At 46.3% G+C, this 22,054-nt stretch overlaps 2 protein-coding genes across 2 annotated transcripts; both read left to right on the plus strand.

Moving 5' to 3' along the window:
- The first annotated feature begins 3,672 nt into the window (after positions 1-3,672).
- LOC117861194 (uncharacterized) lies at positions 3,673-4,689 on the plus strand. Its single transcript, XM_034744707.2, has 2 exons — positions 3,673-3,909; positions 4,010-4,689. The coding sequence occupies exons 1-2, from the start codon at positions 3,678-3,680 to the stop codon at positions 4,513-4,515; spliced, it is 738 nt and encodes a 245-aa protein (XP_034600598.1). The 5' UTR covers positions 3,673-3,677; the 3' UTR covers positions 4,516-4,689.
- A 7,095-nt stretch (positions 4,690-11,784) lies between these two features.
- On the plus strand, positions 11,785-12,800 carry LOC117861207 (uncharacterized). Its single transcript, XM_034744727.2, has 2 exons — positions 11,785-12,020; positions 12,121-12,800. Exons 1-2 carry the CDS (start codon positions 11,789-11,791, stop codon positions 12,624-12,626), a joined length of 738 nt encoding a protein of 245 aa, XP_034600618.1. The 5' UTR covers positions 11,785-11,788; the 3' UTR covers positions 12,627-12,800.
- Positions 12,801-22,054: the final 9,254 nt, after the last annotated feature.

A 22,054-nucleotide genomic window follows, 5' to 3' on the forward strand; every position in this document is an offset into this window, starting at 1 on the left:
GATACCCTAACAGCAACCACCACCGGTTCCCATCGACTGTCATCGTCCTCGAGCAGCCGCCCGACCGCCTCCTCACCTCTCCCATCTCACTCCTTTCCCATGCCATGTTCTTCGATGGTGCACCAGCTTCATCCTTTCCCCGCCTTTCCCCTCCACGGAGCACTGCCTTTGTGGCCCCTTCTGCCTGCACGCGCTCGGCGCCCCCTTCCGCTCCGCCTTCATGGTGCACCACCTGCGCGCACAACCTGGAGGCGCAAATCGAGCTGAGGGCCAGCAAAATCGAGCAACATGGACACCATGAAGTAGTATAGATGCATTCACACCCCCAATGAACCATTTTGCAGTCCAAATCTCGTCTGTCCTCTTGTTTTCTTCACCATCTATGGGTTCAACTGTTCACCCAACGTTTAATTGGGTGCTTATGGCCTAAATGACACGCGGGGTTCGATTTGCGCCTAATCGCATGTTTAATTGCGTTTTTTCGAACATTGTTGTACACACAATATAAGTTACTAGTTTATATTCTAAAATATATGCATCACGGATTCATAATGTATATGGTGATTCAAATGAAGTTGAAAATGGACAATCCACATTAAAGTTATCATATTTTTAAAAAGTGAAAACTTGAAAAGATGTCCATGGGCTGCGGCAGCCACCTCCCTTCCGCCGGATTACAGCAGGCCGTGGAGATCGCGCGCTCAGGCACTGGCACTACCAGACACTACTTAGCATTTTCCATTCTTTTAATCTAGTAACACTCTTGCTAAAATCAGCAGCAGCACACTTAGTCTTATTAGAGCCGCGGGCTCAGGCTGTACCATCGAGCCTGGCTGAACTGGACCTCGTTTGCTTGGGGCCTCTTATATGCCTTCGGGAAGGCAGATAATGAACATATCTTCAAAGCCCATTTAAGCCCATATACAAATATTTTTTTACATCCATTAACATTTGTTGAAGTTCATAAATATTTTTTAGCAAGATGATTGCAAACATCATAAGACATGCTAGAAAAATATATGATGAACTTTTTATCATTATTTTGATAGGGCGGGATATTTAATAATAAAATTTATCCTTAAGATACAAAATTACATAAAAATTATGATAAAAAATTCATAAAATATTTTTAAATATAGATTATGATGTCCACTACCATGCAAAGTCTCAAATTAAAATTTAACTTGTGTATGGAGAAACAAAAGGAACAAATTGCATTATGGGGTAAGTTGAACCAAATAGCATAGTTTAGGAAGTAAATTGAACTAAAACATAGTTTATGGGGTTATTGGGACTTTCGCTATACTTAAAGGGAGTAATTTGAACTTTTTTTAAAAAGAAGTCTGGCTTAATTGTCACCAACATTTTTTTAATGTTGTTCAACATTTTTTTATATGTACCAACATTTTTCTTTAACTTTTTTTACAATCAGCAATATTATTCTCAACAATTTTTTACGTGGGACAACTTTTTTTTGCTTTCATCAACATCTTTTGCTCAACATTTTTTGACATTCATCAACTTTTTTAGGTTCATTGCGTTGAGATAGCAAAACATAGTTATATTGGATCAAATTTTGTACTATTAATTTCAACAAATATCATGGTTCAAATAAATTTTAAATTGGATGCATAGTTAAGAGAAAAATAAAATCAAAATTACAGATTTAAAAGGAATCCGCCCGGTCACGCATCGAGCATCCAACTGGAACCGGCTGTGCGCGGAGCAATAATTGCACATGTGTTTATTTTGACCATTCATTTTATTTTGCACATATCTCAAATATTGAAAGGTGGACAACAAAATTTCTTTCGGAAGATACAGGAAAACGAAAAGAAGTAGATAAAATGTTTTTTTTAAAAAAATTATACGGGCTCGCTCAGGCCCATGCGTGACACGAGTCCAACCGTGTGGTCATTCTCATAAACACCAAGTCCTCCTGCTTTTGTCTACCGAATTTATTCTAACAGAGCACTAGAAAGCAAGTGAAACTGCGTGTGCCATGCTTTATCTGTGCACGTGTAAAACATTTCGGTGTGATTTCTTTTTTTGTACGTGAGGTTTTCTATGTGTACCGAATTTATTTTGTGTGGCCTTTCTAACCTCCTTTTCCATGGCGTGCTGATTTTTCTTTTCAGAAATGTGCGGCCACCATTTTATATGGTACAACGTGTACAACACTGTGGAGCTGAAAATAAAAGGTCATCTTGGAACCCTGCAATGTGCAAAAGTCAGAGGTGCCACCTCTGTCAACATACCCAAACTTGTTTCTCCCAGCTGGCCATATATCGATACTTTTTCTTCTTATTTTAACCTTTTTCCCTTCATGTGAGGAAATGTACACTACGAGTACATCTATAATTGTACATCCAATATACGGATATTTTTCCTTGCAAAAAATTAGACATCTTGACCTCAAGAAACAAAAAATACACACGTGACATACGTACTGCCATTACTATTTTATATATTTATGTAGACGCATGTGACACACCACATTTTTAAAATATGTACGATTGTATAGTCACCGGCTCCACATAATTTTTTTATAGAAATTTTAGAACAAAACATGTTGGTTAAAACATATATTCTTTGAAATATAGTCTCTTAGGTACCATGCCTTTTTGTGGAGAGGGAAGTTGTTCATTTCAAATTGTTCAAATTTACATCTACAATGTGGAGGTTCAAGAGTAAATATGGCCCTCCACCTCAAGAGAAATAAACATGTTCAGACCAAACCTATATCTTCCTTTGGGAGGCCTGCACAATAACCAGTTAGTACGTCATTGTAATATGGGTTGTAAGGGCTCTTGGCTACATAGCCAATGCACTCATTACTTCATTAGCGTGCGACTTGAAGTTGTGGATCATACAAGGCACGTTAGCATTTAAATTTTACTCTTACTTGGATCAGACTGTCAAACAAAGAACCTTATCAGTAGGACAAAATAGGTTGATTCATGTGAGACTAATCAAGCAAGAGTATGAGCATTGTATTTTTTAGGGATCATATATAATTTTAGAGTCTCGGGAAGTCAAAACCTGGACCAGAGGTTCGGGATTCTCCAGGGAAAGCAATTCAAATTAGTAGTTTGTTTAGTTTTATAAAATTTTGAGATCTGTTTTTAATTTGCACATCCTTTATTAACAAAAACTAGAGCATTAGAGGTTGAGCTGGCCACTATGTAAGACGTCTTAAAAGGAGACGCGAGTTAACTCACACAGGAGACGTTTTTTTCGCGTCTCCAAATTTTCGTCTCTGATGTAAAGTCATACAAGATGCGAAAAATCCGCATCTCCGATGTAGAGGGTCATTGGAGATGCGTTTTGACGGGACAAACATATTGTAGATGCGTTTAGTTTATCCGCGTCTCCGATTCAACATTGGAGACGTGTTTTAATTCCACGTCTCTAATAAGGATGTCTTCTTTGTGATATTGTTACATAGTGGGCATTGGGGGTATCAAGAAGTCAAAACTAGACCATGTGTATTGATAGTTGTGATCGATTCTGGCTGACTTTTGAAATCCTAGCCTACCAAACTTTGCTAATCATGCTTAAATGGTTGCTTGTTTGTCAACTTGGTTGCCCATGTGAATGGGTAACGAAAAGGGAGTGCTATGAGTTTTGCACCTGCTTACCTTTAATTGGTCTATAAATTGTCACCGAGAGAGACCATGCATGGGTGCACCAGACCACTAGGCACTGGCACTCACATACATTCTCCAGCTGCATACTTCACACTGTACTCAGCGCGTGCCATGGCAACCTGCAGGAGCCTTCTCATGGTCCCGGTCACTCTCTGCTTCTTCCTCCTCGTGCTCCCAGCGCAGAGCAAGGAGAACCTTGCCGTCGTCATCTTCTACGGCACAGCCCGATGCAAGAGCAACCCCTCCAAGATCATCAGCAGTAAGCGATCTTATATTAACTGATATACTCGATCATGGACCCAAACTTCAGCTATCATACGCTATAGTATATCATATGTATAATCCACTCCTGCATGCAGATGCAACCCTGCATGTGACCATCAATGGCACCACCCTCGCCACCGGCAAAACGACGAGCATGGGCCGGTTCTTGATGGCGGCGAGGGTGACCTCAAAAGATCAGCTCAGCTCCCTGGTGAGCAAAAAGGCGGTCATCACCGCTCCTCGACAGGCGTGCGGCATGCCTGCAGCGTCCGTCGCTGCGAGGAAGCTGGCTGCACAGGCGGACCTGAATGGCCACAGGATTCTCGCCGACAATTCTGGCGACTTGGTTGATGATGATGATATCCGGGAGATAATTGATCTGCTCGGTGACCCTACAGTCCCCGATCCTATACAAAGACTCATTGATGATATCTTGAGTTCGGGTGAGACTAGTGCAGGCTATATGGACAATATCACCGTCTTCACTGATCAGGTGCCAGTGCCGGAGGTTGTTGCCTTCTGGAATTTCATTGAGAACAGTGGATTGGACGTCTCTGTCCTCGTGGACGTCCTCAACAACTTCCTGGGCATACCCAATTGAGAGGAATATTTAAGGCATTGTTTGGATAAATCAATCTTAATACACATAGATTGAGATGGAGAATAAACACTACCACATAATGAGTTATCCCAGAGGGCACTATCACCAACGATTTTAGGTAAACCGACTGTAATATGTATCATCGCCAGTTCTAAAATAAATGGGGTTGTGGGATGTTAGAACTGGCAGTGAAGCCATCACCGCCGGTTCCAATCATAAACCGGCGGTGAAAGTCAACACCGTCGGCTCTTATAAAAATCCATCGGTGAAACGGTCCGATCGGATCGAAATCTTTTTCAAATCCAGTTAAGCGTGCTTGACGTCCGCACTCTCCCCTCCCCCTCCGCCACTTCTCCCTTTCTCTCCCCCAGTCCCACTTCTCTCCTCCCTCTCTCCTTATCCTGCAAGCCCCCTCACTCCCTCCACCACCGAACCCCTCCCCCCTCCCCGTCCATTGAGCCCCTCCTTCCCTCCCTCCCTCCCCAGCCTCCCCTCTCCTCCCCCCTTCGCTCGCCCCTCACCTCGTGCCTAAGGTGAGAAGCGGCGGCGGGGCGAGGCGTGGCGGGGCGGCCATCGGGGCACGGAGCGGCAACGGCTAGCGAGCTCGGCGTGACAGGATGTAGCAGTGCGGACGAAGCGGCAGCGGCGGCAAGATCCGGGGGTGACGGCGGCGGCGAAATCCGGTGCACTTCCCCCTCTCCCTCTCCCCCTTCCTCCCTCCCCCCCTCTCTCCCCTCTCCCTTTCCCTCCCTCCCTCCCTCTCCCATACCCCTGCCGGACCTACCCCTCTCCCGGCCGCATCCTGGCGGCTGCGCCCGGCCGCCCCTCTCCCACGACCCACCGGCCACCCATTCTTCGGCGGTCCGGTGAGGAGGAGCGGCGGCCGGCTAGGAAGAACGGGTGGCCGGCAGGTCGCGAGGAGGGGCGACCGGGCGCAGCCGGCGGGATGCGGGGCTGAGCGCGGATTTTTTTTTATTTTTTAATACGGCTTCACCGTCGGTTCCAGAACTGGCAGTGATTCTAATCACTGTCGAAAGTCAAATAATTGATCTGCTCGGTGACCCTACAGTCCCCGATCCTATCCAAAGACTCATTGATGATATCTTGAGTTCGGGTGAGACTAGTGCAGGCTATATGGACAATATCACCGTCTTCACTGATCAGATGCAATTGCCGGAGATTTCTGGCCTCCAGATTTTTTCCATGGAGGACAATGGATTGAACGAATTCGTGGACGTCCTCAACAACTTCCTGGGCATACCCAATTGAGAGGAATATTTAAGGCATTGTTTGGATAAATCAATCTTAATACACATAGATTGAGATGGAGAATAAACACTACCACATAATGAGTTATCCCAGATGGCACTATCACCAACGATTTTAGGTAAACCGACTGTAATATGTATCATCGCCGGTTCTAAAATAAATGGGGTTGTGGGATGTTAGAACTGGCAGTGAAGCCATCACCGCCGGTTCCAATCATAAACCGGCGGTGAAAGTCAACACCGTCGGCTCTTATAAAAATCCGTCGGTGAAACGGTCCGATCAGATCGAAATCTTTTTCAAATCCAGTTAAGCGTGCTTGACGTCCGCGCTCTCCCCTCCCCCTCCGCCACTTCTCCCTTTCTCTCCCCCAGTCCCACTTCTCTCCTCCCTCTCTCCTTATCCTGCAAGCCCCCTCACTCCCTCCACCACCGAACCCCTCCCCCCTCCCCGTCCATTGGGCCCCTCCTTCCCTCCCTCCCTCCCCATCCTCCCCTCTCCCCCCCCTTCGCTCGCCCCTCACCTCATGCCTGAGGTGAGAAGCGGCGGCGGGGCGAGGCGTGGCGGGCCGACCATCGGGGCACGGAGCGGCAACGGCTAGCGGGCTCGGCGTGACAGGATGTAGCAGTGCGGACGAAGCGGCAGCGGCGGCAAGATCCGAGGGTGACGGTGGTGGTGAAATCCGGTGCACTTCCCCTCTCCCTCTCCCTCTCCCCCTCCCTCCCTCCCCCCCTCTCTCCCCTCTCCCTTTCCCTCCCTCCCTCCCTCTCCCCTACCCCTGCCGGACCTACCCCTCTCCCGGCCGCATCCTGGCGGCTGCGCCCGGCCGCCCCTCTCCCACGACCCACCGGCCACCCGTTCTTCGGCGGTCCGGTGAGGAGGAGCGGCGGCTGGCTAGGAAGAACGGGTGGCCGGCAGGTCGCGAGGAGGGGCGACCGGGCGCAGCCGGCGGGATGCGGGGCTGAGCGTGGATTTTTTTTATTTTTTAATACGGCTTCACCGTCGATTTCAGAACTGGCAGTGATTCTAATCACTGTCGAAAGTCAAATGATGGACCAAAAAACAGCGGTGCAGGCTGGTTTGGAGCCGGCGGTGATGTACCTTTGTGGAGCAGTGAAACTGATTTCTCTAACAATCCCTCATAATACGTGTGGATTGGAGGGTACGCAAAAGAAGTCTAATATATAATGTTAATCCCATTATACAGAGGATCCATGTTTCCGTTCCTGTTGTTTGTTTCTAGGAAAAAATCATTTTACTTCCTCCACCTATTTACTTTGTCAACCCCACCCCCTAACCTATATGTTGGCTCAATTTAATCCCTTCACCTATTAATTCCGAATCAAATTACCCCCTAAGCAATATTTCCATCATAATTTGCCTACGTGGCATTGTTATGACCGAGTCAATTCACGTTTGAGGCCAACTAAGCAGTCTGATGTGGACTGCGATAGCTGAGTCACAAAATCGAGCCGATCTATAAGCCGTGCCCTAAGCTATATCCATATGGACGACCGTGACGCCCTTCCCAGAAGCGCAGCCCTGCCACACGAGCGCGTGGAGGTCACCGTCCATGGCCTCCACCTCTTCCTTTGATATACTCTGGAACGAAGCCGTCGAAAGGGGCACGAACTGACGATCCTTGAGCCGCTCGTGCCGTTGCTGAAGCTAGCCTGCTTTGCTCACCCTATCCATCACTGCCTTCACCACCACCTCTGCGGCGGCGGTGCTCTCGCCGACGACAACCACACATCGCTTGCTCCCGCTCGCCATGTAGTCCAGCACGTGCATGGCGCCATCAGCGGCGTTGGCTGCGTTGGGGCGCCTCACATGGTTGGAACCTAGTGGAGAGCTCGTCACCACGTGGCTAGGCATCTTTTTTGGATGATGTTCCGGTGACGAGACAACCTTCGAGACATTTGACTTGACTTGGGAGCGAGAGAAGCTGGTCTCACACATGACGTGGCTGACGCTGGGGTCGTTTGAGGATGGAAATGATGAGTTTCTCAATCTCGACCTTGGCAGCGGCGGCGAGCTCTGGTTGCGACTGCAGCAGCGGCTGACCTCCTTTGAGGGCGCCCCGGCACTAGGGCGCCTGCGCGCTTGAACGTGGCGACGAGAGCGTTGGACAGCACGGGCACTATCTAAAACATGCGGTGGCATTTTACCTGTGCAAACTAAACCGATGAAACAAAACATCAGCAGCGTTTTGGTTAGTGGCCCTGGAAGATCGGTTTCAGGCTCTAGGGTGATGGACTTTGCAGCTTGGCGTCCGCTCAGTTGGGCGTGGACGGATATGCGTCAATGCGTATTTCGTTTGGAGACATGCAGCTCGGCTCGTTCTTTTAGCTCGATGGCCTCGCACTTGTCCACGTCAGTCTGCTTTGTGAGTCTCAAACGTGAATTGATTCGGTCAAAACCATGCCAGGTAAGCAAATTATGATGGAAATCCTTCTTAGGGGGTAATTTGACCCAATATTAATAGGTGAAGGGATTAAATTGAGCCAATATATAGCTTAGGGGGTGGGTGGACAAAGTAAATAGGTGGAGAGTAAGATAGACTTTTTCCCATGTTTCTATCGGTCATTAATCCATTAATGTGTAATCATACCCCAATCCCATACACACCGTACCTGATACCACTCCACCGCCTTAACTAGCTAGAAAAGTATGCGGCACTCATACAACAAATATAACAAAAAAAGTAGGAAATGATACGTTGCCATGCCTAGCTCGGATGCTAGCGGCATTGCTCTGGATTAAACCGCAGCCGTTCCCACACCACCCCATTATGGCAACATGAGAGCTCCTCCGCGTGTAACTGCGGCAGCACTTTTCTCTCAGTTCTTAACTTTCTCCTCAATTTGGTTTAAATCCAATGCTATGGCATGAGGAAGGGGACGATGAAAACATCTGCACCAACGGAAAGGTTGTCTTCATCTGCGATAGAGCTTTCCTGAAGTCAAAACCAATACAAGTCGGTATGTATACTATAAAAATTACCAGAAACATAAATCTAGGAAACAAAACAAATCAAGGACCATTTAACAAAAGTAAAACAAAAACAAGAAGATGGGGAGAAAATGTAAACAACAACCATGAGCCTCGGAAGGGACATGGTCTATTCTCCAAACTCTTGCCACACAACAGGGCGTAGCCAGCGTGATGCATGGGTATTCCTAGGAATACCCAAAAATCAACTATATATCATATATATACAACGTATACAGGTTATAAAAGTGACCGTTGGCCTAGCATTCAGGCATCAACACTGCCCTAGCCATCGGAATTGAGTTGCTCCTGCTTGTCGTTCGTTCCTCAGCCTCCAAATTGAAATCGGACCTAGGCTTTTCTATATACATAGATTTTGCTATATATCTAGGTATAATTTTATATCTACGTGTGTATAATAAAATCTATATATATCTAGAAAATATCAAAACGAATATTTTGGAACAGAGGTAGTAGCCTTTTACCACATGTCAGTTCAAATGTCATGATTTTCGCAAATCATCAGTCAGAGGTGCTGCTAGCGCCTGGGTTGTGGAGAGCACAAAAAAACATTTTATTTGGTTAGCGAAGGAGGGGTGGTGAGAGGCTGAGAGCGGACTCAACAATGGAGGCATTGCCGGAGTATATCTAGAGGGTTGTAGTTTTGCTGCCGGTTCTCTCTCCGCTACGGTGCGGTATATGCCATCCAATAACCTTTGCGAAATTGCCACCTAATATAAACCCTAGCAATTCAAGTGTTTTCTGTACTGATAAATTTTTTTAGAAAAAGGAATTGTCTCCGACCTCTACAACCACACACAGTCATGTTTTTACAAAATCGTTTCTGCACTAACAAGTGGAGCCAGTGAATCTACAGCACCACAAGCAATTACGTGCCCATTGCCCTCTGGACTCTAGTACATGTCAGTGCAATATGTTTAGCTTTATAATTTTAGTTTTTCCCTCGAAAACGTGGCTGAGCTTTGTTATTCTAGTATAGACCCTTGTCATCAAGGATGATCGTCAATGTCGTCACTCTCACCAAAGTCCATCCCAACACTAAAACAAGTTGGCGACAAATACTATGCAAATTGCCTAGAAACCTAAATCCTATCCAGGAAACAAAAACAAATCAAATAACGTTAAATAAAGAACTAAAAGGAAAACGAAAAGAAGTAGATAAAATGTTTTTTTTAAAAAAAATTATACGGGCTCGCTCAGGCCCATGCGTGACACGAGTCCAACCGTGTGGTCATTCTCATAAACACCAAGTCCTCCTGCTTTTGTCTACCGAATTTATTCTAACAGAGCACTAGAAAGCAAGTGAAATTGTGTGTGCCATGCTTTATCTGTGCACGTGTAAAGCATTTCGGTGTGATTTCCTTTTTTTGTACGTGTGGTTTTCTATGTGTACCGAATTTATTTTGTGTGGTTTTTCTAACCTCCTTTTCCATGGCGTGCTGATTTTTCTTTTCAGAAATGTGCGGCCACCATTTTATATGGTACAACGTGTACAACACTGCGGAGCTGAAAATAAAAAGGTCATCTTGGAATCCTGCAATGTGCAAAAGTCAGAGGTGCCACCTCTCTCGACACACCCAAACTTGTTTCTCCCATATAGCCATATATCGATACTTTTTCTTCTTATTTTATCCTTTTTCCCTTCCTGTGCGGAAATGTACACTACGAGTACATCTATAATTGTACATCCAATATATGGATATTTTTCCTTGCAAAAAATTAGATATCTTGACCTCAAGAAACAAAAAAATACACACGTGACATACGTACTGCCATTACTGTTTTGTATATTTATGTAGACGCATGTGACACACCACATTTAAAATATGTACGATTGTACACTCACCGGCTCCACATAATTTTTTTATAGAAATTTTAGAACAAAACATGTTGGTTAAAACATATATTCTTTGAAATATAGTCTCTTAGGTATCAGGCCTTTTTGTGGAGAGGGAAGTTGTTCATTTCAAATTGTTCAAATTTACATCTACAATGTGGAGGTTGAAGAGTAAACATGACCCTCCACCTCAAGAGAAATAAACATGTTCAGACCAAACCTATATCTTCCTTTGGGAGGCCTGCACAATAACCAGTTAGTACGTCATTGTAATATGGGTTGTAAGGGCTCTTGGCTACATAGCCAATGCACTCATTACTTCATTAGCGTGCGACTTGAAGTTGTGGATCATACAAGGCACGTTAGCATTTAAATTTTACTCTTACTTGGATCAGACTGTCAAACAAAGAACCTTATCAGTAGGACAAAATAGGTTGATTCATGTGAGACTAATCAAGCAAGAGTATGAGCATTGTATTTTTTAGGGATCATATATAATTTTAGAGTCTCGGGAAGTCAAAACCTGGACCAGAGGTTCGGGATTCTCCAGGGAAAGCAATTCAAATTAGTAGTTTGTTTAGTTTTATAAAATTTTGAGATCTGTTTTTAATTTGCACATCCTTTATTAACAAAAACTAGAGCATTAGAGGTTGAGCTGGCCACTATGTAAGACGTCTTAAAAGGAGACGCGAGTTAACTCACACAGGAGACGTTTTTTTCGCGTCTCCAAATTTTCGTCTCTGATGTAAAGTCATACAAGATGCGAAAAATCCGCATCTCCGATGTAGAGGGTCATTGGAGATGCGTTTTGACGGGACAAACATATTGTAGATGCGTTTAGTTTATCCGCGTCTCCGATTCAACATTGGAGACGTGTTTTAATTCCACGTCTCTAATAAGGATGTCTTCTTTGTGATATTGTTACATAGTGGGCATTGGGGGTATCAAGAAGTCAAAACTAGACCATGTGTATTGATAGTTGTGATCGATTCTGGCTGACTTTTGAAATCCTAGCCTACCAAACTTTGCTAATCATGCTTAAATGGTTGCTTGTTTGTCAACTTGGTTGCCCATGTGAATGGGTAACGAAAAGGGAGTGCTATGAGTTTTGCACCTGCTTACCTTTAATTGGTCTATAAATTGTCACCGAGAGAGACCATGCATGGGTGCACCAGACCACTAGGCACTGGCACTCACATACATTCTCCAGCTGCATACTTCACACTGTACTCAGCGCGTGCCATGGCAACCTGCAGGAGCCTTCTCATGGTCCCGGTCACTCTCTGCTTCTTCCTCCTCGTGCTCCCAGCGCAGAGCAAGGAGAACCTTGCCGTCGTCATCTTCTACGGCACAGCCCGATGCAAGAGCAACCCCTCCAAGATCATCAGCAGTAAGCGATCTTATATTAACTGATATACTCGATCATGGACCCAAACTTCAGCTATCATACGCTATAGTATATCATATGTATAATCCACTCCTGCATGCAGATGCAACCCTGCATGTGACCATCAATGGCACCACCCTCGCCACCGGCAAAACGACGAGCATGGGCCGGTTCTTGATGGCGGCGAGGGTGACCTCAAAAGATCAGCTCAGCTCCCTGGTGAGCAAAAAGGCGGTCATCACCGCTCCTCGACAGGCGTGCGGCATGCCTGCAGCGTCCGTCGCTGCGAGGAAGCTGGCTGCACAGGCGGACCTGAATGGCCACAGGATTCTCGCCGACAATTCTGGCGACTTGGTTGATGATGATGATATCCGGGAGATAATTGATCTGCTCGGTGACCCTACAGTCCCCGATCCTATACAAAGACTCATTGATGATATCTTGAGTTCGGGTGAGACTAGTGCAGGCTATATGGACAATATCACCGTCTTCACTGATCAGGTGCCAGTGCCGGAGGTTGTTGCCTTCTGGAATTTCATTGAGAACAGTGGATTGGACGTCTCTGTCCTCGTGGACGTCCTCAACAACTTCCTGGGCATACCCAATTGAGAGGAATATTTAAGGCATTGTTTGGATAAATCAATCTTAATACACATAGATTGAGATGGAGAATAAACACTACCACATAATGAGTTATCCCAGAGGGCACTATCACCAACGATTTTAGGTAAACCGACTGTAATATGTATCATCGCCAGTTCTAAAATAAATGGGGTTGTGGGATGTTAGAACTGGCAGTGAAGCCATCACCGCCGGTTCCAATCATAAACCGGCGGTGAAAGTCAACACCGTCGGCTCTTATAAAAATCCATCGGTGAAACGGTCCGATCGGATCGAAATCTTTTTCAAATCCAGTTAAGCGTGCTTGACGTCCGCACTCTCCCCTCCCCCTCCGCCACTTCTCCCTTTCTCTCCCCCAGTCCCACTTCTCTCCTCCCTCTCTCCTTATCCTGCAAGCCCCCTCACTCCCTCCACCACCGAACCCCTCCCCCCTCCCCGTCCATTGAGCCCCTCCTTCCCTCCCTCCCTCCCCAGCCTCCCCTCTCCTCCCCCCTTCGCTCGCCCCTCACCTCGTGCCTAAGGTGAGAAGCGGCGGCGGGGCGAGGCGTGGCGGGGCGGCCATCGGGGCACGGAGCGGCAACGGCTAGCGAGCTCGGCGTGACAGGATGTAGCAGTGCGGACGAAGCGGCAGCGGCGGCAAGATCCGGGGGTGACGGCGGCGGCGAAATCCGGTGCACTTCCCCCTCTCCCTCTCCCCCTCCCTCCCTCCCCCCCTCTCTCCCCTCTCCCTTTCCCTCCCTCCCTCCCTCTCCCGTACCCCTGCCGGACCTACCCCTCTCCCGGCCGCATCCTGGCGGCTGCGCCCGGCCGCCCCTCTCCCACGACCCACCGGCCACCCGTTCTTCGGCGGTCCGGTGAGGAGGAGCGGCGGCCGGCTAGGAAGAACGGGTGGCCGGCAGGTCGCGAGGAGGGGCGACCGGGCGCAGCCGGCGGGATGCGGGGCTGAGCGCGGATTTTTTTTATTTTTTAATACGGCTTCACCGTCGGTTCCAGAACTGGCAGTGATTCTAATCTCTGCGGCGGTGGCGCTCTCACCGACGACAACCACGCACCGCTTGCTCCCACTCGCCATGTAGTCCAGCACGCACATGGCGCCATCAGCGGCGTTGGCTGCGTTGGGGCGCCTCGCATAGCCAGAACCTAGTGGAGAGCTCGTCACCACGTGGCTAGGCATCTCTTTTGGATGATGTTCCGACGACGAGACGGCCTTCTGGATGTTTGGCTTGACTTGGGAGCTAGAGAAGCTGGTCTCGCGCATGACATGGCTGACGCTGGGGTCATCTGAGGATGGAAATGATGAATTGCTCGATCTCGACCCTTGCAGCGGTGGCGAGCTCCGGCTGCGACTGTGGCAGCAGCTGGCCGCCTTTGAGGGCACCCCGACACTAGTGCGCCTGCACGCTTGGACGTGGCGACGAGAGCGTTGGGCAGCACAGGCACTGTCTAAAACATGCGGTGGCATTTTATTTGTGCAAACTGAACTGATGAAACAAAACATCAGCAACGTTTTCGTTAGTAGCCCTGGAAGATCGGTTTCAGGCTCTAGGGTGATGAACTTTGCAGCTTGGCGTGCGCTCAGTTGGGCGCGGACGGACAGGCGTACATGCGTATTTCATTTGGAGACATGCAGCTCGGCTCGTTCTTTTAGCTCGATGGCCTCGCACTTGTCCACATCAGACTGCTTTGTTGGTCTCAAACGTGAATTGACTCGGTCAAAACCATGTCACATAAGCAAATTATGATGGAAATCCTTCTTAGGGGTAATTTGACCCAATATTAATAGGTGAAGGGATTAAATTGAGCCAATATATAGGTTAAGGAGGTGGGGTGGACAAAGTAAATAGGTGGAGGGAGTAAAATGGACTTTTCCCATGTTTCTATCAGTCATTCATCCATATGTAATCATACCCCAATTCCATACACACCGTACCTGATACCACTCCACCGCCTTAACTAGCTAGAAAAGTATGCGGCACTCATACAACAAATATAACAAAAAAAGAAGAAGAAGGAAATGATACGTTGCCATGGCTAGCTCGGATGCTAGCGGCATTGCTCTGGATTAAACCGCTGCCGTTCCCACACCACCCCATCATGGCAACATGAGAGCTCCTCCGCGTGTAACTGCGGCAGCACTTTTCTCTCAGTTCTTAACTTTCTCCTCAATTTTGTTTAAATCCAATGCTATGGCATGAGGAAGGGGATGATGAAAATATCTGCACCAACGGAAAGGTTGTCTTCATCTGCGATAGAGCTTTCCTGATGTCAAAACCAATACAAGTCGGTATGAATACTATGAAAATTACCAGAAACATAAATATAGGAAACAAAACAAATCAAGGACCATTTAACAAAAGTAAAACAAAAACAAGAAGATGGGGACAAAAATGTAAACAACAACCATGAGCCTCGGAAGGGACATGATCTGCTCTCCAAACTCATGCCACACAACAGGTTATAAAAGTGACCGTTGGCCTAGCATCAGGCATCAACACCGCCCTAGCCATCGGAATTGAGTTGCTCCTGCTTGTCGTTCGTTCCTCAGCCTCCAAATCGAAATCGGACCTAGGCCAGGGCGACCAATGGGCAGCGGGAGACGGCAGCGGCCCGTGCTCCGAGATCGTACCGTTCTACTGTTGTACGCGTCGTCGACGGCTCGTCCGTGATCGAGTGCGGCGGCGTGCGCTGCTCCTTCCCGCGTCAAATTTGCCGTAGCTCTCGCTTCTTCCTCTCCAAAATCTCCCGTCACCGGTGTTCAATCTCTCCACAAAAGAGCAAGGACGTCGTCATCCATCTCCTTCCATGGCCAGTCCTCATCCATAGGTAAACTCATATCGAAATACCCCACGCTCCTCTCCACAAGCCATCCCAGTTCTCTCCTCTTCCCGAACTTCTCCGAACCCCCAAAGCTCCCGTTCATGGCAGCCATGGCCACCCATCTCCACTTCCTTCCTCACCTCCTGGACCAAGCAAAATGGATTCCACTCCTATAGATACTTTGTATTCTCGAACAAGCAACAAAATAACATATAAAGATCAATTTATACTTGATTGACATAATCTATAGATACATGCATGAACTAAATAAACAACCTAATAGACAGACCACTATATGCTTGGTCTGTTTTGCCGTGTATACGTGACATGGTATGTGTTTGCAAACAAGAGCTATCTAAATTGTTGAACATGTTCTTTGCCTTCAAATTTTATCTCACAAAGAGTGTTCATTTAGCTTCTAGTGAGACTCATCTAATTAAAACAACACTCACAGTCACAGCAATGAAAAAATGTATTGAGATGTGCATAGAGCCAATGAAATGATCAATTGATGTTTTTTCTCTAGTTACAATCCATGTGCATTTATTCAGGATCAAAAAACTAAACAGACCGCATAGTTTTCAACAACAACTAATATAAATAATTAGAGGTGGCATGGTCGCTTCTCACAACTGCTACTGTACTCCCTCCGTATAGGAAAAGGAAGTTGTTTTGGACAAGGTTTTGGTCAAACATTGGGAATATAAATCATGAATAACTTTTAAGTTGTTGAGTTTGGAAATGTGAAAGCCATATAAATAGATTTGTCTTGAAAAATACTTTCATAAAAATATACATATTTCACTTTTGGATAAATATTTTTATAAAAATAAGGAGTCAAAGTAATGCTTTGAAGACCGTGTTGCTGTCCAAAACGACTTCCTTTTCCTATACGGAGGGAGTATCCAAAATTTTCTAAAAGAATATTTATTTGGGGACGGAGGGAGTATATGCTAAATATACACACATGTATCTTTTATATTGGGTCAAGATCGCTAGTTTTCGAGTTATAATTCGCCGCAACACTCTGATGCAGAGCAGTGCCCTTCTGGGACTTCCCATGCCTCCCCAGTCCCCACTCAATCCCAGGATAGGCTGTTGGCCAAAGCTGATGGCCCACGAGAGGCCACATGCCACATCTCCCATCCGGCCAATACGCCATCACGCGCTAGCGCTACAGGAGCACGGATGCTGTGCTACCGGCTGCGGCGGCCGAAGCGAGCGGGGGCATGCCAGTGCGGTGATGACAAGGCAGAGCTGGGCGGCCAGCGGGTGCTCCCCCTCCCTGAACTTATTTTTTTTAACACGGGAATACCAAACTTCTAAATCCTGGCTCCACCATGTCTTAGCGATTTAGAATTTCTGTATTGAACTTATATTTTTTGCACATAATTAAATTATATTGTTGGTTGGGAGAGTCAAGTGAATTTGTTTGTGACGTGCTTCATCTGTGCACGTGTAAAGCCTTTTGGTGTGAATTTCTTTTTTGTATGTGTGGTTTTCTATGTCTACCTAATTTATTTGTATGTGGTTTCTCTAACCTCCTTTTTTCATGGCGTGCTGCTATTTCTTTTCAGAAATGTGTGGCCACCATTTTGTATGGTACAACGTGTACAACGTGTGGCTCCTTGGAGCTGAAAAATAAAAAGGTCATCTTGGAACCTTGCAATGTGCAAAAGTCAGAGGTGCCACCTCTGTCAACGCACCCGAACTTGTTTGTCCCAAATACCGATACTTTTTTCTTCCTGTGAGAAAATGGACAGAACGAGTACATCTATAATTGTACATCCAATATACGGATATTTTTCCACGCAAAAAATTGGATATCATGACCTCAATAAACAAGAAATACATGTGGCATACGTACTATTGTTATATATATATTTACGTAGATGCCTGTGACACGCCACATTTTAAATATTTACATTATATGGTCAGCGATCACCGACCCCATGGATTTTTTTATAGAGATTTTAGGAACAAAACACGTTGCTTAAAACATATAATTTTTTAAAATACAGATATCATGCCTTTTGTTGGAGAGTGAATTAAGTTCTTCATTTCAAATTTGTTCAAATTTACATCTACAATGTGAGGTTGAAGAGTAAACATGGCCCTCCACCTCAAGAGAAATTCACATGTTCATATCATGACCGAACCTATATCTGCCTTTGGGAGGCCTGCAATTGCATTTTAGTTCAGTGGTAGTGACCAATTAGTACGTCATTATAATATGGGCAGTGAGGGCTCTTAGCTACATAGATGGCCGATGTAGTATGTACTCATTAGGACTAATCAAGCAAGAGTAGTATGAATCAGCATTGCATTTTTTTAGGGACCATAATTTTAGATCCACCCATCTAAACTGGTTCATACGACTCTTCCTCTCCAATCTCTCTCAAATTTTTGGCCTCCTTCCTTCCTCCTCCCTCCCCTCTGGCCTTCCACTTCCCAAGCTTCCTCCCCCTTCCTCCTGTTCCTGCGATGGCGAGGGCCGCGTGGTGGCCGGAGCGGGGGCGAGCAGCGGCCAGCGCGGGGGCGAGCGGCTGCCCTCGGCGAGCCGCTGGATGTCGGCCTTGGGTAGCCGCACCCATAGCCGCACATACGGCGACGGCCTCCACGTACGACGATGATGCGGGGGATGACGATGATGCCGCCAGGGCCGCCGCCACATCCGAGGCCGACCGCCACGCTAGCATCAGGCTCTCCGGCCACGCCCCGACGCCACCAGCGCTGTAGGTGAGCACGTCGGACCACGTCCGCCGGGGCACGTCCCGCCGCCTAGCGGAGGAGGACGCGGCCATCCTGGGCAGCTCGACGAGGAAGTCGAGATTCCAGGGCTTGAGCGGTGCGTCCGGGTCCAGCGGGCGTGCGCGGACGTTGAGGCGGCGCACCTCGTCGGACTCGAGGAGGTGGTGACCCGGGTGGCCCCGTGGCGCGTCGGCCCAGTAGGGGTATCTTGGTCTTTCGTTGGTTTAGCTGGGTTCAACTAGCTAAGGGTAAGTACATTGGTGTCGTTTGGTCTCAAGCATTAATACGTAATCCTGAGACGACTCAACAGGCAACCCATACAATGGGTTGTCTTATAAGTTGTCTGGTGGAGCTATATAATTCTTTAATTTGTGCATATGGAAAAAGAAAATATTATGAGTTGCATGGCAATAATAACTCATACATTGATTGTTGAGTTGTCTAGTAGTACTACAATTTAGCTCATGAGGCGGTTGTTTCACGAAATAATAACCTCTTTCTCTACTCGCTCTCTCTCTTCCACATCATCAAAAGTCCTATGTGGCACTGCATGAGACGACTTATAAGACCGCTGATGTGTAAAAATGTACTGACAGTAGACCCATGACTCGGGAGGGGTAAAATGGTCAGCTCATGGATGGAACCACAGATGGAATGGTACTAAGAGGATAAATCTAAATTTCAATGGCACTGAAGGAATTTCGAACAAATCTATGTGTTGGCACTAGAAATCGGCTGATCGAATTCCCAACGTCGGACACACGACCCGGGAGAATCTGCTTAGCTCCTATTCGGGTGATCGCCCTGGTGCGGTTCGCGCAGCGTGCTAGCCAATCTGACCTGTTGATTGGCAAGGAAAGAAACGTGTCAGATCCCAGAGGTTGCGATCGGCTAAGGTTCCGATCTCGAGAAAGCTTATCAGCGAATCGGCCGATTTGCCGTAATAAAGGAATCGGCTAAGAAGCAGCCGATTACCGGGCAACGTTAATAAAGAAAACTGCTGGAGTAATCTAAGCAGCGCTACAGTAACAACACTAGGAACGGATCTAATCGGCTATGCGTAAAATGAATAGATTAAACAACGAAGTATAAGAAAAGCCGAAATTACCGATTCCTAGCTGGATAACTAGTGATAAAACCAGAACAACAAGTAAAACCTAGAATTCTAGTAAATATCGATAACTGATGAATAAATCCAAACGAAACGACAGCGATGCGCCCGAAGTTAAAGTTTAGAAATTACTCGATAAACGGAACTTACAAGATCAGCCAGAGGTCAAGTTGATGCAGCCCCGCCAACCCGTACGAACTCGTGAAAAAGAAGAAAAGTGTTGGCAAAGTCGCCCGCTTGAAAGTAAGTATGAGAAAATAGTAGTTTGTTGTATTGAGTTGATGATGATTACAGATCTACAAGGGTGGCTATTTATAGCCTGTTACAAACGACTTCTTATCCGACTAGAACTCTATCCCTAAATTTAAACAGAAAACGAATATTTACAAGTACGATTCGTACTAGGTCGATCATCACGCGCTTCATGGGCTGATTCCCTCTTCATCTTCATAATCCTTTTTAGGCCCACCGGCCTAACTATCCCAGCCTCCTAATCGGCCGATCATCTCATTGGCAAGGGACAACCGATTAGGACCCACACGTCGGGGACTCAGACTACTCCGACCCTGGAAACTAAGGTCGGGCGAGGCGGGTATCCTCCCTTGGAGGATCGGGCGCGTCCGATCCCAAACCCTAGGGGTCGGGCGAGGCGGAACTCCAAGGGTCAATCGGCCAATCCTCGACTGTAGCACCAATCAACCGATCCTTGACTGTAGCACCAATCGGCCGATTTCCAATCGTCGCCCTTGTATCTCGCCGTATCCTCTAATTTCTTCCTCTCCTAACGCTGATTTTACTCGTGTCAAAATCTGGCGTCAACACTATGGTAACGAGGGAACTCAGTATTTCTATGTATTTTTATGTCATCGAGGGAATTGATTCTATAAAGTTGATATCCTAGCTCTGACGCTTTCGATAAGGAAAAGTGATTATTAGAATTTTTATAGAGATATGCAAGGAATATGGAAGCTGACTTTTGTATGTTTATTACTTCCATCATAAATATTTCCCTTTTCTGTTTCACAGGAAAGATGCTAAGGGACCGTTTGGATCCGGTTGGGATTCTATAATCCAAGAAAAAAAATCAAAATCCAAACCAAAGAGGTTGGATTCTACTGCAGGATTCTAGAATCCCTACCCATAATCCACAATCCCCACTTGCTTAGCTTATGGGGGATTCTAGGATGAGAAATTACAATTTTACCCCGCTCCAAATATTTGCCTGTTTAAGAAAAAAGGGAGGCAAGGGCATTATAGATATTTCGTTTTTACAACCAACCTAATATCCGGATTAGAATCTAGAGATCTGAATAGGGTAGATTATTACAATATACTATCTAGATTTATAATCACTATACACTATCCGGATTCTTATAATCCATCGGTGGTCCAAATGGGGCCTAAGTTTCGATGACGGTTCATGTGGATGTGCGGATTTTCGTGCGTTTCCTGTACTTCGGGCAGTTTCTGGACGAGCGTGCAAGCTGCTACGACGACCGGAGCGGTTCACGTCCTTGCCCGACCTGCAGCAACAGCCAACACGACGTTTGAAAGTCCTAGGGTCCAACGAACTCCTTTTGGTTAGGCTAGGCGGATGGAGCAACCGAGCAAGAAACTCTTCTCCTGAAGCGGCTGTAAGGTGCAGACAACAACAGCCTGCCGATGTCACCATATTCGGGACAACAAGATTGCAACTGCATGGACTCTGCTGAATCATGGCCATTGTTGACCTTGCGATGTTCAGTTTTGACATGGATTTTTATGCACATGTGCACAAAGTATACTCTATTCTGACATGCAGACATAATACATGGATACATTTATTTGGACCACTGTCGATTTTTTTAACTTTCATTCTGAACTAATGTTCATGATATATCAAGGATTTGGTGCCCACCCAAAATGATCTACGATAGAGTATATGGTATTGTCAACATACTTAAGGATAAATCTGTATCCTCTTTATGTTTCTTATGTACTCCCTCCGGCCTAAATTACTATTCGTTTTGGTTTTTCTAGATAAATAACTTTTGATATGCACCTAGATGTATAATATGTCTATATGCATAGCAAAAGTTATGTGTTGAAGGAAAGCAATACAAACTTCTAAAGCCTTCCCCACAACTCATGATCCATGATATTTTTCATGAAGGCACTGGATGTTGTTGCTATGAAGAAATTAGAATAGTGTAGAACATAGATATTTGTCTAGTGAAAATTCTAGAAGGGGACACATGCCATCATCCTATGAACTCCCTTGGCCTATAAATAGAGGGACCCTTCCTTACCATGCCATTCAATCATGAGCATGATAGATGAGTGGAGTATAGTAGAAGTAAAGGATGAATGTTAGGCTAGCCACTAAAGAGAGGGTGTTGTACACTCTTGTGTAATATTGTTGTGTTGTAATAATGTTCCGTTTCTTATGAGTGCTAGACTCTCGGTTGGGCCATATAGTTTCTAAGTACTTAGTGCATAAGTTGTGATCCATCGAAGGTTGGCTCTGTCACCCAAGATCACAAGGGTCTGGACTTCTGTTGGCGCTAGAAATCGGTCAACCGAGTCCCAACGTCCGACACACGACCCGGGAGAATCTGCTTAGCTCCTGTTCGGGTGAATGCCCTGGTGCAGTTCACGCGGCGTGCCAGCCAATCTGACCTGTTGATTGGCAAGGAAGAACACGTGTCAGGTTTAGAAATCTCGATCGGCTAAGTTTCCGATCTCGGAAGAGCTTATC

This window comes from Setaria viridis, chromosome 6 (genome assembly GCF_005286985.2).
Source record: "Setaria viridis chromosome 6, Setaria_viridis_v4.0, whole genome shotgun sequence".
Lineage (NCBI taxonomy): Eukaryota > Viridiplantae > Streptophyta > Magnoliopsida > Poales > Poaceae > Setaria > Setaria viridis.

Bases quoted from the DNA above. Each gene is read 5' to 3' on its own strand.
- LOC117861194 (XM_034744707.2), top strand. From the start codon at position 3,678: ATGCATGGGTGCACCAGACCACTAGGCACTGGCACTCACATACATTCT. The intron at 3,910-4,009 runs GTAAGCGATCTT...TCCTGCATGCAG, and splicing joins CCCCTCCAAGATCATCAGCA to ATGCAACCCTGCATGTGACC.
- LOC117861207 (XM_034744727.2), top strand. From the start codon at position 11,789: ATGCATGGGTGCACCAGACCACTAGGCACTGGCACTCACATACATTCT. The intron at 12,021-12,120 runs GTAAGCGATCTT...TCCTGCATGCAG, and splicing joins CCCCTCCAAGATCATCAGCA to ATGCAACCCTGCATGTGACC.